Source organism: Hydra viridissima, unplaced genomic scaffold, assembly GCF_058129835.1.
Source record: "Hydra viridissima isolate aposymbiotic clone 2 unplaced genomic scaffold, HvirCarnegie_v1 scaffold_15, whole genome shotgun sequence".
NCBI classification, from domain to species: Eukaryota; Metazoa; Cnidaria; class Hydrozoa; order Anthoathecata; family Hydridae; genus Hydra; species Hydra viridissima.
The window spans coordinates 9,300,209-9,315,095 of record NW_028324314.1 but is presented as its reverse complement, the minus strand read 5'-3'; the positions used below and the strand labels follow the sequence as shown (position 1 = coordinate 9,315,095).

Genomic DNA, 14,887 nt, shown 5'->3' with positions numbered 1-14,887 from the left:
AAGAAAAGTGAATTACTTTTTTTCAGTTTTAAGAATGAACAGCAAAATAAGACCTTTGAATTTCAAGTGGCGCTTAAAAATGTTGAGCAATTAAAACTTCTGTGTCACTTTAGGTCGGGGAAAAATTTATGAAATACTTTCTTATTATGAAATAATACTTTCAAAATGTTTAAAACCTACGAAAATTTGTTCACATTTTTAAAAGCCATTCGTTTCAATTAATAGTTCTTTATTTTTTTTTTTTTTTTTAAAAAAAAAAACAAATCAACAAGTAATGAAATTGTAGTTTAAAAGTGTTTCTTACGACATGGTGGTAGCAGATTGATTTCTTAAAGGCAGTTCTAAAACAATATATTCAGTAACAAGATAAATTAATTCTTTCGTATCAACGTGAAGAAATAATTTCTTCTGTTCTTCTCTGACTTCAATCTCAAGCTCCTCAGACATAAAGGATTCGTTAATTTGAAATGGAATCTGCAAAAAAAAAAAAAAAAGATTATGCAAAAAATTTGATATATTTATCAGTAAGAAACGGAATTGCTTAAATTACGCATCGATACTTGATTTCCAGATAATATTCGACGCGCTCTTTCTACTGTCAACATGAGCCATAAGGAATACAAGTGAGTCAACCGAATGCAATCATGCATCTAAAGAAAGCAAAAAAGTAATAAACAAAGTAACAACTATAAAAACATTTTAACATTTCCAACTGGGGGTGTTTAAAAAAATAAAATTTTTTAAAAAAACCTTTCCACTCGCTAAACATTCACGTTCATTCATACGAAGGATATCTGTTAGGTATTTTCTTAGAAGCATATTTGGGTCACCCCCAGTAGATGCTAATATACCAATAGCTATCTCTACAGCTCGTAAAGTAAATGATACATCTGCTATATCAAGTATCTCATCTAACATCTTCTGCTGTTCCAAGAAAGGAATAACAGTCTAAAAGAAAGGAATAACAGTCTAAAAGAAAGGAATACCAGTCTAATAGATAAAAACCAGTGTAATAATTCTAATATTGAGCTGATAATGAGCAACTAATAATAATACAGTAATAATAATAATTAATAAAACAGTGATAATAATTGACTCCAATTTAAAACAAACAAATCATAGTTACTGCTGTGATCATGTTATAATCGCAGATACCGTAACATTAGAAAAAAAAATTAACTAAAATTAATTAAAATTAAAATTAATTAATTAAAAAATAAAAATAAAGTTAATTAATCAGTTAACATTAGCAAAAAAAATTAACCTGTTTAATTGAACGCCTCAACAAAGGAAAATTCAAACTTTTGACGTCATCTCTGTAGAAAAATTTGAAAGATTCAACATGAATGAATGCTTTTCCGTAAATCACATTTTCAAAAAGACGCTTTTGAATAACTTCTAGATTAAACTTCATTTTTTGAGACCTCACAGCACCAATAAAATAATCACAGTGTAATAATGCAAATGGTAAAAGATCGCGTTTCCTTTCATAAGAAATCACGTCAGTCTCTTTCAACTGCAATAAAGGAATTCGCTGAATAACTTGGCTACTATTAACCATCTTGCATTCCTCTAAAAGTTCGTTCTGTTTACGAGAAAGAAAATCAATCAACACTGTAGCACATAAACCATCATTAGAGTTTGAACTAATAAAGTATGCCAATTTGCTGTTTAGATCAAGCTTAACAGAAGGAAGGTTGGGTTGTAAGTTTATCTGTTTTTCTAAACGAAATAAAGTTTAAAACACAGATTAGCATTTTGAATATCTGTTTTGGCAAGTCAACAGTATATTAGTATATAAATACGAAGCCTAACTCTCTAAATTGTTAAACTAACACGGGGAAAAAAAATACGCTAACCAGTAAAATGGCTACGCGCCTGATTCCATGATTTAATGAAAGATGCGAAGAGCTTGTGTGCTGTATTTTTTATTTCTAAAAAGATTTAGCAGTATCAGTTATAATCCATAGTAGAACATATTTGACTTTAGTGGCTTATGAAAGAATATTTAACAAGACAAACTTGCCTTTTCGTAATTCTGATAATATTTGTTTGACAGATTTATCGGCAGCAGTTTGTTTGTCAAGCTTGTAATTAAACTCATGCTGCAGAAATTTTTGAAGTTCAATTATTGATGGCAAGTCTTTGATCATGCTAAGAACCGTTTCCTGAAAATCAAATTTATAAAATTTTAAACTGTATAAAAAAAAGTAAACTTATTACTTTAGTAAACTTATCATTTACATGAAGTTTTACATCACATTTAAATTTCATGAATATATTTTAAGACCCCAAATCACCTGTTCTAAAAACGTTGCAAGAATGGAAATATCTTTAGCATCTCCTGAAGCTATTCTCAGTTGAATAGCATTTTTGAGACTTTCAAATGAAACTGACTGTCTGTAAAACCAAAGTTGCGGACTCATTACTGTAACAGAGGAACGTTCATTGACCTGTTCGTCATCAAGCTCATAAATTTGCCTCATTAAAGGAGAATCATTTACACAAGGATCCATCAACAAATGCTTGTTAAACAACGTTAATTCTTCATCCAAAGACTAAAATTAAAAAGTTCTTTTTAAATATAGAATGCATAGTAAACACCGTAGTTTATTACAAAATATAAATAATAAAACGTCTTTGAAAATAGTAATAGAGTTTTAGTAAGTAACAGTAAGTAATTGCATTAACTAACTGAAAAAAACGGTTGTACAATTGTCCGGTCGAAAGCGTCTTCAAACGTTTTGCGTGAAGCTTGATCTTTCAATTCAAGATGCTGGTATTCTAGAAAATACCATAAAATCGAAAACTCAAAACACAGAATGAACAGAACAAAAAGAAAAATATATACCAATCTGTTCAATAAATAAAAATGATCATGATAGAGCGACAAATAAAACAGACGTGACAACCTTGTTTATTAGATTCTAACAAACGCTTTAACAACAAATGCACTGCAGTATTTGTTTCATCATCATTTTTTGCAATTATGTTTGATAAAAGAGAGAAATCTTTTTCTAAATGCTGCAACAAAAACTTCTGTATCTCATTAGGCTCTGTATGAGGGTACACCAATTTACTGACGTCCTATTAAAAGAAAACAGACTTTAGACTGACAAAATTTGGATACTTTTTTTTGAAAGACAAAACATATGTAAACTTGACACTAGCCTTCTCATGTCCCATTAGGACTGCAACAAGCAAAGAAAGATCTATAAGTAAGTTTTGCAAAGTGGTAGAAGCAGGTGTCAAATTTCGTTGAGGAATGGCGGAAGAATTGCGTTCAGATGGGGAACCCAAGCAATGACCAGATCTTGTGTTGTCATAGCTATTTAAATAAAATGTAGAATTTAAAAAATTATAAGAACTAATAAAGTAGAAACTGAAATTTATTAGAAAAAAACACTGAAAATGGTAATAGCAAATTTTTAGGAATGTATTTTATCTATTACCTTTTAGAAACTGTCTTATTTCCATCAATTAGCACATGATTTTGACCACCAATAGGTAAGCCACAATCCGGACAAATATACACTTGATATGGACGACCACACTAGTAATAGTGTTAAAAGGTTATTTCTAAAAGAATAATGGTTTTCAATATAAAATAAAGAAATTTTTGAAAAATCCAGACTTACCTCAGTTATGACATAGGGATGACCTTTAGGACAGACTAAAAGAAAAAAAAGAGTTACTTAAAGTATTGGAAAACAAATTTATGAGTATATAAAATAAAAACTTTGACAAAATATTTTTTCCATATTTGTTTAAATTTCATTATTAATTTTTGAAGAGTAATAATTAGTAATGAGATAGAAATAGTTATAAAATAATATTATAGTCAGCAAGCTAAACAAAATCATTAAGCTTTTAACTTTTGAGCATTTTTATGCTTTTGAACTATAAGTACTAACTTGACACCACATTTTTAAAGTAACCAATTCAAGCTTACAAAACTCAAAAATAAATAGTTGTTTTTGTGAATTTTTAATAAACAAAAGTGTTTCATCACCTAGGAATAATACGTTTTTGTAAATGAAGACCAAATGAAATTTGATTAAGCCTTTTTCTTACAAAGGATGTGGTATTTTTAACTGCTCTTTACTGGTAACAGATGATTTTTCAATTTGTCTGCATAGTTAGAATAATATTTCAATTTGGAAGAAGAAAAAAAGGGGGTTAATAAATTAAAATTTATGACATCTGGTTTTTCCCCTGTGGTTTTCAAATATTTCAACAACAAAAACCCTTACTGTAAAAGACAAAAGTAGAGTTTTTATCTGTTTGTATAACATCAAACACTTCTAGAAAATTGTTACTTGGCATTGCAGGAAAAAACCAACCCTACATAACAAAAATACTTCAATATAGACAGAAAATAATCTTCATTGTACTGTAGCAAACTGTATAAATAAATCTGTCAAATAAGACAAACTGATGAAAAAGACTAAGTTTATATCAGAAAATATTCTTACGTTGACTTGGCTAGGATTTGTCATGAGAAGTGTGTAAAAATAATTTGCAGGTTTGCCATAGGTTACAACAACCCAAAAATGATATAAGACATCAGAAAAACGTTCAACCACTGAGAACTTTTTCATAGTAAACAAACATTTCTAAAAACCTATGAAAGCTTCAACAAATATTTAATACAATGACTATACAAACAACTATTCCAATTATCAAAAAGATATTATAAGCAGGATTTTTAGAAATAAAAAAAATATTTTTACCTGTATATTTAACCTATGCTGCACTTTGCTTACAACCTAAAAAAAATAGTCATCAACAAAAAAAAGTAACCAACAGTTAATAAAAAAAAAACTTGATAAATAAATTGGTTTTCTTTAAAAAATCTTTTTTTTAAAAATTAATAAAGAGAAAAGAAAAATTAATAGACATTTATAAAAACTTCTTTGACTTTGTTACCAATATTTAATCATAATGACTTAGACAGGCAATACAAAACAAGTTTGAAGACTTGCACATAAGCTATTTTATAATTGAGGTTTTGATTCAGTAAACTCCATGTGAAAAAAAATTTAATATCTACAACAGCCATACTTTCTATAGATTCGTTAGTATCTATTATTTTCACTTTCTACTTTGTTTTTTAAGAGATGACACCTCTTAAAAAACAAAGTAGAAATTTGCAATTTTTTTTCTGGTTGCTTATTTATCTAATTTTATACTCCCTAAACTTTTACTTAATGACACCAGTAACAGTATCAAAAATATTAAGCACAGTTTCTCATGTTAAAATTCAATTCAGATGCATTTTAGGAAATGATGAATTAGTATATAAAGCTATGGATTAATTAAATTAGCATATAAAGCTATAAAAATAAATTAGCATATAAAGCTATGGATTGGTAGGCTCCTCTTAAACTTTTCATTTTTTACTTTTACTGCGCCATTTCCCTATTACTTAAAAAATAGCACAGATAAAACAGCTTTGTCTTAGAGAGAAAAAATACTAACACTAATGAATGTTAGCGTTTTCATTTTTAAAACCATTGTCGGAGTTCTTATTATATGGTCAAATAACCATATAAAAACTAACCTTCTCTGGTAGATCGGAAATACCCTTAACAATCGCTAGTTGTAACATTGAAATTAAGTTGCGTCTTTTTGTATCCTAAAAATAATGTTAAAGTGAACTTCATCATATCTCTACACAATACTAGTTTTTCAATTGATGCAGTTTTTATTACTAAAGCATGCATCCATAAAAAGAGTAGTTATTTTTAGATTAAAAAAAAAAGAACCTGTTCAAGGTAAGATAGTTTAGTAAAATCTTCTTCCAATACACTTGTAACCAAACAACTGATCATATTTTTATAATTATTACCATACAGTAAGAATTTGTCGTAACTGTTAACTTTTCTCTATAATGTTAAAATTATTAAAATGAAAGTGTAGAGAAAGCTAATAATATCAGCAAACATTTTATACAACTGTAATATTTCAACTGTACAACTGTAATATTTCAACTGTAATATCAGCAAACTGTAATATCAGCAAACTGTACAACTGTAATATTTCAACTGTAATATCAGCAAACATTTTATACATTTAATTCTCTACATTCTTAAGTTTTTAAAGATTACTATTTTTGTATTTTAATTCCACATCTAGTTTTTTTTGATACTACTTAGATTTGTTTTTGATATTAGGAACTGAATCTAAATTGAACAACCTTGGTTCCAGTAATAATTACCAAGCAAATGTAAACATTAGATATTCTAAGGAAGCTCAATTTGATTCAATTACTTTAATGCTTTGTTCCTGCCATCACCCAGTTTTTTTCACTAGTAATACTTTGGGTCTCTTTACTAATCCTTTTAATAGATATTCTGAGCCCTTTACTTTGATTGGGGATTGTGGCAGTATAGATTCTAGACAATTTTAGTTTCATTCTACCTCCTTTAGACAGCCCATATCAATAGTGCTCTCCATGCTAAGCAATATTTTTTTTAGAAGAATTCCCAACCAATATTCTTCTATAAAGTTTAACCTACAACTCATGATATCAAAGATACAAAAACAAAACTTAGTTTTTAGGGTGCTCTCTACTTACAGGTTCTTCCTTAACAAAAAGCCAATTGACTTCAGGCTCCAATGCAATTTTTTTCAAACAGTCCATTCCATAATTACGGACAATTTGTTTCAACAAGTATACATGAGAAGGACTGCCTTTATATTTAAGAACAAATTGTCTTAAGCTTGCAAAAATGTTTTTGAGAATTTGTGAATGGCCTTCAGTAATACCCTCTTTACAAAAAAACCATGCATACAAAATCTCTGCAGAATACCCTAAGTACAATCGGATTGATGCAATATTTTTAAGTGATGTCACTGATGCAACTGACTGAAATTCTTCGATAAAGTAAGATAATTTTTCGAGCTCATCAGATACATGGTTAAGAAAATCAGTTTCTATAGCTGTATTTCTCTTTAAAATTGAATACCTTGATTGCAGTTTATTCTTAAACAAAAGAGCAAAATGTGATTTAATAAACTTAATAAAAAAAAAAAAAAGTTAATATTTTAAAAATATAACAAAAAAAAAAAAAAAAAAAAAAAGAATCAGAATAAATCATAAAAAAATAATTTAAGATTTTTCCATTTAAAACCATACATACAAAATATTGATGCTTTCTACATATTAAATTCTAAACTGTTTACTAAAAATTATTAATTTACCTCAAAACAGTAAATAAGGAGAGTAGCAAAGTCAAGATGATATTTTTCTGCAAACTTGAATTGTCTATCAAAATACTTTTGCAAGTAATTTTCATCTTCATTGTTAGATCTACAGTATTATAACAATATAAAATAACATTTACTTGCCACTCTTATGTGAATTTTACAAACAGTAGACCAATATCTCACAGTGTAAATCAATATCTCAAGTTGCCACAACATTAATAAGTATAAGTTTCAAGTATTTGATTGAAAAGTGCTACTTTTCAGATAAAAGTTGACAACATAGAATGGAAAGGTTTAATTAGATGAGTATGAGGTGTTCTTCAAACTGCTAGACTTCATCCCCAAGCATCTTGTCAGTGTTAGTGTTTATGCTGATTTTTACCTCTTACCTAACCAACCCTCATTATTGTTTTTTTTAAACTCATTCTGTTGATTACCAAACTTATTTTACTTTTTAACATATTGCTCTTAACAATGCAAAGTTGTGTCACCATCTTAAAAAGTTTCAGGAATTCACTTTAAAACAATTTTTTAATGCTTGATTATTATCAAAGTTTAAAAATGATTATAAAATCTATTTTAAATTCAAAAACCAAACAAAAAAAAATAACCTTTGAATTAGATGTTGAATTAAAAAAGATTGAATAACACGTGTGTTATCATGAAGCAAAACATAATTAAGTATCTTTTCAAGGACGTCTTTATTCACTCTATCAACATCATTCCTCATGAAGTAAAACTCGGTAACAATTTCTGCATAAAAAACTATGCAGCGCTTTTTGAACTCGTTTCTTTCAAAAACCATGTGCCTAAATCAGTTCATTTAGAATTTAAAGACTCTGAAAATTTTAATTCATCATGAGATTTTAAAAATGAGCAAAACTTTTTATATCAAACTCTTAATTACCTTCTTTCAAAACTTTCTTGGAAGATATATTCCTTTTTAAAAAAAGTTCCACAATTTGCACAATTTTTTCTTTCAAGAAGAATATGATGGATACATTTTTTAGATATAGCTTGGCAACAAGGAAGATTGAATGAAAGTTTGCTATCATCACAAACTAGACAATCAGCTTTTCTAAAACATTCAGATGTTTATATATAATAAGAATAACATTTAAGAATTTAACAGTTACATTAGGTAAAAAAGTTTTATAAAAAAAAAAACAGCTTTGAAAAGAAATAGCTTGTACTCACAGATCATTATAGTCCATTACAAATGCTTGATTCAAAAACTCTTCTAGTATATTCCAGGAGTCTTCTAATAACATATCATTTGGCAATAAATTTAATGCCTGCACACAAAAAAGTTAAGACAATAATTACAATATCAAGGACAATGCTTGATAAAACTCTAACAAAATTAAAAAATACTTATTTTTAAAAATATTAACAACATTTGTTAACATCATGACCAAATTTTTATCTTAGATTATTTTCATTGGTCTTATGACTTCAGGATTAGCAGTAATGTTTAAGTAAACTTTAAGTGATGCAAGATGAAGGTACAGTTACAGAAACACCAGAATATTAGGTTTGATTTTAGCTAAAGCTTTGGTTACACTTACCCTACCAAATCTCTAAAACATTTTTACTGAAACTATCTTGCTCAACAATGTTTTGTTAAACAGCTTTTATGGAAAATTTTGGTTTTAGGATTTTTAAGCTTAAGAATCATTTATCATCTTTTTTATATTTTTTTTCAACTGATTTCTAGTAAATAAATCCTGTTATTTTAAATACATATTAGATTGTCATCTAATAAAGAAGCTATTACAACAAAATGGTATTTAATATTTAAGATAAATGATTAGATAACCTTCCATAGTGAAGTTAGTAATTTTGTTTGATGAAAGCAGAAACATGTTGAAGGATGAAAAACAAAATCAGCAAATCTTTCATATATTCGAAGTTTACACCATTGAGTTCTAAAAAAAAAATTATTTGACAATTTGACAAAAATCTTCATGGGAAATAATGCCAAAATAAAATGTACACAAAAAAAGAAATGAAAAATGTTTTTTTTAAAATGATTTTGAATCACAAAAAGACTAATTTTACCAAGAAAATATTTTCGGTAAAATTAAACTCTATTAACCGCAGCAGTGAACAGTGAATTTGATAAGAAGACATAATTCCTATTTTATGTTGACTGATTAATTGTTGTCACATTTGCATAACTTTGTAATAGACAAAGATAGCAGTATCAAAATAACTTTTTTCCCCAAATTTGTTCAGGCTGAGTTTCAGAAATTTTGGATCATTTTAGTGATGACCAATTAGTGCTATCTCACCAATATATTGAGATAATGGAGTATTTTGAGACAGAAAAACTAGAACTACATATCAAAACTGGATGAGATTTTTAAATTCTATTCCCCAGAATTATTTAAGAGTAGTTGAGTTATCTCATGCACCACTTCAAAATGCATTTTCAAAATTTAGTGCCTGTTTAAATTTTAGTACCATAAAAATGGTTCACTTTATACTACAAAACTTTTTATCATCTTGATAATGTTAATAGGTTAAACCAGGGTGAACAAGAGCACAACAAAGAAGAACAAAATATTTATTCTAACATATTTACCCCCCCCCCCCCCCCCCCCCCGTGTATTATTTGATTTAAATTGTTAATTCATTAACACAAATACATTCATAAAATGAGATTTTCAATTGCTTGCAAGAGTTTTTTTTTTTGTAATTTTTTAAAGAGAAAACTGAATAAAGTTAATTTTATTTGTTTAATAAATTCTGTCAATTTTCTTTAAAATACAAAACTGGTAGCAAATGTAATGCATAATTACTATTTTAATTACAACATCCATAATACACCATATTGATGAGAAAAAAATATTCAGCTAGCATAAAAATATTTTGTGCTTAGCTTAATACTAAAAAAATCAAATCTGTTCATGGAAACAATAAGAAATTAACATTTTTATTATAAAGTTTTACTTTACAGTTTTGCAGATATTTTATGATACTTTGGTCTTTGGACAAAGTTTCTTTTGTTTGTGTTACTTTTGCAGATGTTTAAGAATAAAGATATAGAGTGCAGTTGCAATTTGTTAAATGGTATTTCAATTGTGAATTACAATTACAATTCATCTTTTACCCAGAATGTTAAATCACTCTAAAAGCTAAAGCTTCATAGCTTCATTAGCAATTGGGTGACAGATAGTTGACATAATTTTGGCATCAAACTATTGCATGGCAGATGTCATAAAGCTTTAAAATATACTTTATCTTTAAATCCAAACCACTTTGACAACCTAATCATAAAGTAATGACAAAAATAGCTGGAGTAAGTACAATTGTTTGACTGATTTGAACTATGTTAAATACATATAGAAACTGGCAACAAGTCTGATAATCTATATATCCTAGTTGTATTGTATCTCTCCTTTGTTCCACAAAATAATAAGGCAATAGCTTCTCTGCAACTATTCCTGGAGACATTGTTAATTTTGTACTGTTCATAATCTTCTCTGGTACTTTGTACCCAATTTTATAACCACTTTCTTCTGTCAAGGGTCATGATGTTTTCAAGGAAGATATCTTGCAGAGTCTCAGCTAAAGTTTAAAAATAGTCCATAATTATTTGTCAAGAAGCACCAGCACCACAAAAAACAAGAAACACCACTACCAACTCAAATACTTTACATGACATCATAATCGTTCCATTTGTTCTATTGATTGACTTAGTGTGTAGCGAATTGTACTTGTACAGTAGTAAATTGCTTCCAGTACTTTAAAGCATTTGAAATAGTTAAAACAATTACACAGTTTTAACAAACTTTGTTTGCATAAATAATGTAATAAAGCATCAAATTTATTTTAAAAATCTTGTTCAATGACATTGAAACTTAATTGAAACAATATCTTAGATATTTTATAATATGATAGAAGATTTGAAAAAATTAATTTTACCTTAATTCATTTATCTTTTTAATTGTTAGATTCCCACATTTCATCTTTAATGCAGAACCAATAATATTATTGACTAAAGGTCTTGCCTTCCTAACTTTTTCGATTCCAATAGGAAGCAACCTATTACTACCAAGAATAGATAACAACTGCTCCAACACCATTACATCTACATCCTTTAAAAAAAAATTTAAAAAACCTGTGTTTATGCTACACATGCTACACATGTTACATCCTTACATCAACATCAAGAAGTGAATTTTAAAAAAAGTACAGGAAAAATACAAACATACAACTTCACTCTTTGGAATATAAAATTTTTCTTCTGCATGGTTTCTTAGTACAGAAGCAATATTTTCTATTCGTTCCTTTATTGCCTTTGTATTCAAAATAACATGAATTGAAACTATATCATACTCAAGGTCATCCACTTCAGAACATTTTCTGATAGAAACCATGTATTTACGGGAAAAAAAATCCACAGCAAAAACCAGCATCTAAATGTATTACATTCTCTTATTAGTCAAAAATATTTTAATATTTAAGTATTTAACACTTTTTTTTAAAGTAGGTCAATTTAAGTAAAATATTTCTGATTATCAATAAATATATTTTTGGTTTGATAAAAGTAATACAGGACAATAACATATGCTAAAAGGAAACTTTAATATGTCAAACAAATGAAAATGAGCTTTAGTGCATAAAATCGGACTTACATAGTCCACTATGTAAATCATAATTATATTAGTTATAATAAAAAATTGTCAAGCTTTTATTCAAAAATTTAGTAAATCACTATGATGGTAAAAATAAAAAAGTTATGTAAATAAAAACAAAGATTTAAGTAACTTAAACAACAGAGTTAAAATCAAATTGTGCTGAAAATTTACATATTTGAATATCAAATAAATGAAATAGTAATAATTTACATATTTGAATATCAAATAAATGATATATCAAAAAAATGATCAAAAGAATGATACAGGTGATAAATGTGAAATCCCAAGATTTTGCCACATTTATTTGATTTAAACTATTATAAGTTAAAATCAATTTTTTTAAAACTATAATGAAATGAAAAATCAAGTCTAAATATTTAAAAGGTAATTTGAGAATAAAGTATTGCTATGAGAGCAATATTACATTCTTTTGTTATATATATTATATGGGAATCAAACAGAGCTAGAGAAGTTTAAGATTAGTTACGAGAAGCCTAAAATTAGTTTAGACCATTCAACAAGACATTCCTCATAAATAAAACACTTATAATAAATAATGCATACCATGAAACAACTTTGACTTTCATTAGGAAATAAATAATGAACCAAGTCAAAAATATAATCTTCAAGTTGAAATGAAGTCAATTTCAAAACTAAGTTTCCCATGGGCTTGGATGAAATAATATTGTAAATGATGTCATATTCATCTAAATGGTATTGTAAATGATGAAATATGCATCTAAACAAGTTTTATTGTATTCATTTATACAAAAAGTATTCTTTTTCTGATATTAAGTTAATCATAAAAACAGTCATAAATAATTAAATTTAAATTTAACATATTATAAATAGTTGCTGTTAATAAAAAATGAATTAGGGCTTAAGCAGAAAAGTTACTAAAAAACTTAACATACTCAGTGATACACATTGAGATAGGCAAGGATTATTTTAAAATAATAGCCTTTCACTGAAACAACCTACAAACATCCTTCCTACTTGTGTAAACAAGGACAAATAATAAAGAAATGACTATGTGTAAACAAGGACAATTAATAAAGAAGTTACCTTATGTAAACAAGGACAAATAATAAAAAATAGAGACTAATTTTTAGTGAGAAATGATTTAGGGAAGAAAAATAACCTGGTTGAATATCTTTATTTATTGAGCCATCTAATTCTTTGAAGAGCCAATAAGAAAATGGAAACTTGCATTGAAATGATGTATGTGATGATGTGTTCAACTCACTTTGAGTACTGAAATATGAAATACTTGCATTTGCAAACAGCTTAAGCCACAAATCTGTGTATTCTTTATTTTGGTAAATCATCAGATTATCAAAAATGTCTATCCCACCAATTATAGAAGAAAGTAAGGGAACGGTATGATCTTCAACATAACAGCACAATGCCTGTTGAAAAGATCCATAGGCTGGAAGGTACTTTTGCTCAACAGCTTCTTGCTGGATCCAATTGGTAACATGGTATGGCAACATTTTGGATTGTTCTACTTTGAGGGCATCTTGAATGAGCTTTATGATGGTGGTTACAAATAAGTAGTTAGTTTCTAAAAAAATAATTTAAATATAAATAGTTAAAAATGGTATAAAAAATTAAAATTTTTTGGTCAAGAAAATATTATAAATACTTAAAAAAATAATAAAATACTTAAAAAGAGAATTACAAAGTAGGGAATGAATGTAGATGTTTTAAAGAAATAACTTATAGAACCAAAATAAAAAGGGGTAAAACAAAAATATTATAATAAATTTGAATGAAATATTAATTCTTTTCTTTTAGCAAGCAACTGTTTGCAGAAACTTTTATTGTATTATATAAGTTACTCATGCTGAATACTTGAAAAAAAAATCTTTAAAGCAAAGGAGACATTTAAAATTTTCAACCCCTAATACTTTGAAAATCTAAAATTTTTAAAAATAAACAAAATTCTAAGGTCGAAGAATTTTGTGGAGTTTTGAGACTACAGGAAGTAATATTATTAACAGACTTCTAATATTAGTACTAAAGAATTGACAAGAAGATGTTAGTTTATACAATCTGAGCCATTAATGCTACCTGAAGAAAAATTAGCAAACTTTAATCTAGAAAATAAATTGATGCAAACATCAATTATTCATTTAAAGTGATATAAAAAAACTCAGTTTTTGTGAAAGTATGATGAGCATGAAATTTTACACCCCAACTTAGCAAAAAAATAAAAAACCAAAATAATAATAATAATAATAAAAAAAATCATAGTTTAAAGATAACAACAACAAAAAAAAATTCTACATGATAAACTTAACAACCATCTAAATACTAAACAAATCAAATTTTTAAAACTTCATTGATTTTTTATTTAATCTTATGATTTAAACAGCAAACTTTATATATGTTAACTAATCTTAACAAAATTATGTAAAAAATAGTTACTAAAAAGTGATATATAGCAAGCAAGTAGATGAAATTCAAATAAAAGAAAAAAAAAAAACAACTTAATATCTTACTAAATTTATAACTTGAAGTTAAAAAAAATTTTAATTCACCTTTTGGATCACTTCTTAAAAGTTGTGTTAGTATTGATATTTTTTCAGAAACTTCATCTGCGCTCATCTTCTTCCTTTCACTTAAATGGCGAATGCTCATTTTAACAGACCCAACCACCAACTGAGTTATTCCATGTTGTGCATTCTTGTCATCAATGAAGTGAAGAAAAATTTCATCCAATGATTTACCAGAATACTTGATTAAAGAAGCCACATTTGAGTTCCAAAGTTCATCAATATGATAGCATTCGCAGAAAGAGAATGATCCAAGTAGATGTAAGTTTTTAGCCTTGTAGTTAAGTTGTAAAATAAAGACAACTGATATCTTATATTGTCTGCACTCTTCTTTACAAATGTACTGTGCACAGGCAATTAAATTGCTCCTCTCTTGTGCATTATTTACTTGGATAATAAGAAGTGTTCTCTTGTTACTTTTAGCGCTACACAAAACTCTAATCAAAATAAATCAACACAGCTTAAAATTAA

At 27.3% G+C, this 14,887-nt stretch overlaps 1 protein-coding gene across 2 annotated transcripts in view; it reads right to left on the bottom strand.

The window, feature by feature from the left end:
* Window positions 1-14,887, bottom strand: part of LOC145192791 (E3 ubiquitin-protein ligase rnf213-alpha-like) — an 88,675-nt gene that overhangs the window by 456 nt on the left and 73,332 nt on the right. For both annotated transcript variants that reach the window (XM_090072646.1, XM_090072647.1), the window contains exons 52-79: window positions 14,402-14,853; window positions 13,000-13,422; window positions 12,423-12,565; window positions 11,433-11,636; window positions 11,143-11,315; window positions 9,032-9,140; window positions 8,410-8,507; window positions 8,120-8,290; window positions 7,824-8,021; window positions 7,207-7,315; window positions 6,581-6,988; window positions 5,769-5,888; window positions 5,564-5,638; window positions 4,734-4,769; window positions 4,476-4,616; window positions 4,254-4,344; window positions 3,639-3,673; window positions 3,453-3,553; window positions 3,172-3,328; window positions 2,913-3,087; window positions 2,696-2,784; window positions 2,301-2,558; window positions 2,027-2,168; window positions 1,860-1,934; window positions 1,265-1,722; window positions 751-948; window positions 561-650; window positions 305-474 (exon numbers count right to left, since the gene is read on the bottom strand). In XM_090072646.1, the coding sequence (XP_089928772.1) occupies window positions 305-474; window positions 561-650; window positions 751-948; window positions 1,265-1,722; window positions 1,860-1,934; window positions 2,027-2,168; window positions 2,301-2,558; window positions 2,696-2,784; window positions 2,913-3,087; window positions 3,172-3,328; window positions 3,453-3,553; window positions 3,639-3,673; window positions 4,254-4,344; window positions 4,476-4,616; window positions 4,734-4,769; window positions 5,564-5,638; window positions 5,769-5,888; window positions 6,581-6,988; window positions 7,207-7,315; window positions 7,824-8,021; window positions 8,120-8,290; window positions 8,410-8,507; window positions 9,032-9,140; window positions 11,143-11,315; window positions 11,433-11,636; window positions 12,423-12,565; window positions 13,000-13,422; window positions 14,402-14,853 (4,899 nt within the window). The remainder of the gene's footprint in view (window positions 1-304; window positions 475-560; window positions 651-750; window positions 949-1,264; window positions 1,723-1,859; window positions 1,935-2,026; window positions 2,169-2,300; window positions 2,559-2,695; window positions 2,785-2,912; window positions 3,088-3,171; window positions 3,329-3,452; window positions 3,554-3,638; window positions 3,674-4,253; window positions 4,345-4,475; window positions 4,617-4,733; window positions 4,770-5,563; window positions 5,639-5,768; window positions 5,889-6,580; window positions 6,989-7,206; window positions 7,316-7,823; window positions 8,022-8,119; window positions 8,291-8,409; window positions 8,508-9,031; window positions 9,141-11,142; window positions 11,316-11,432; window positions 11,637-12,422; window positions 12,566-12,999; window positions 13,423-14,401; window positions 14,854-14,887) is intronic.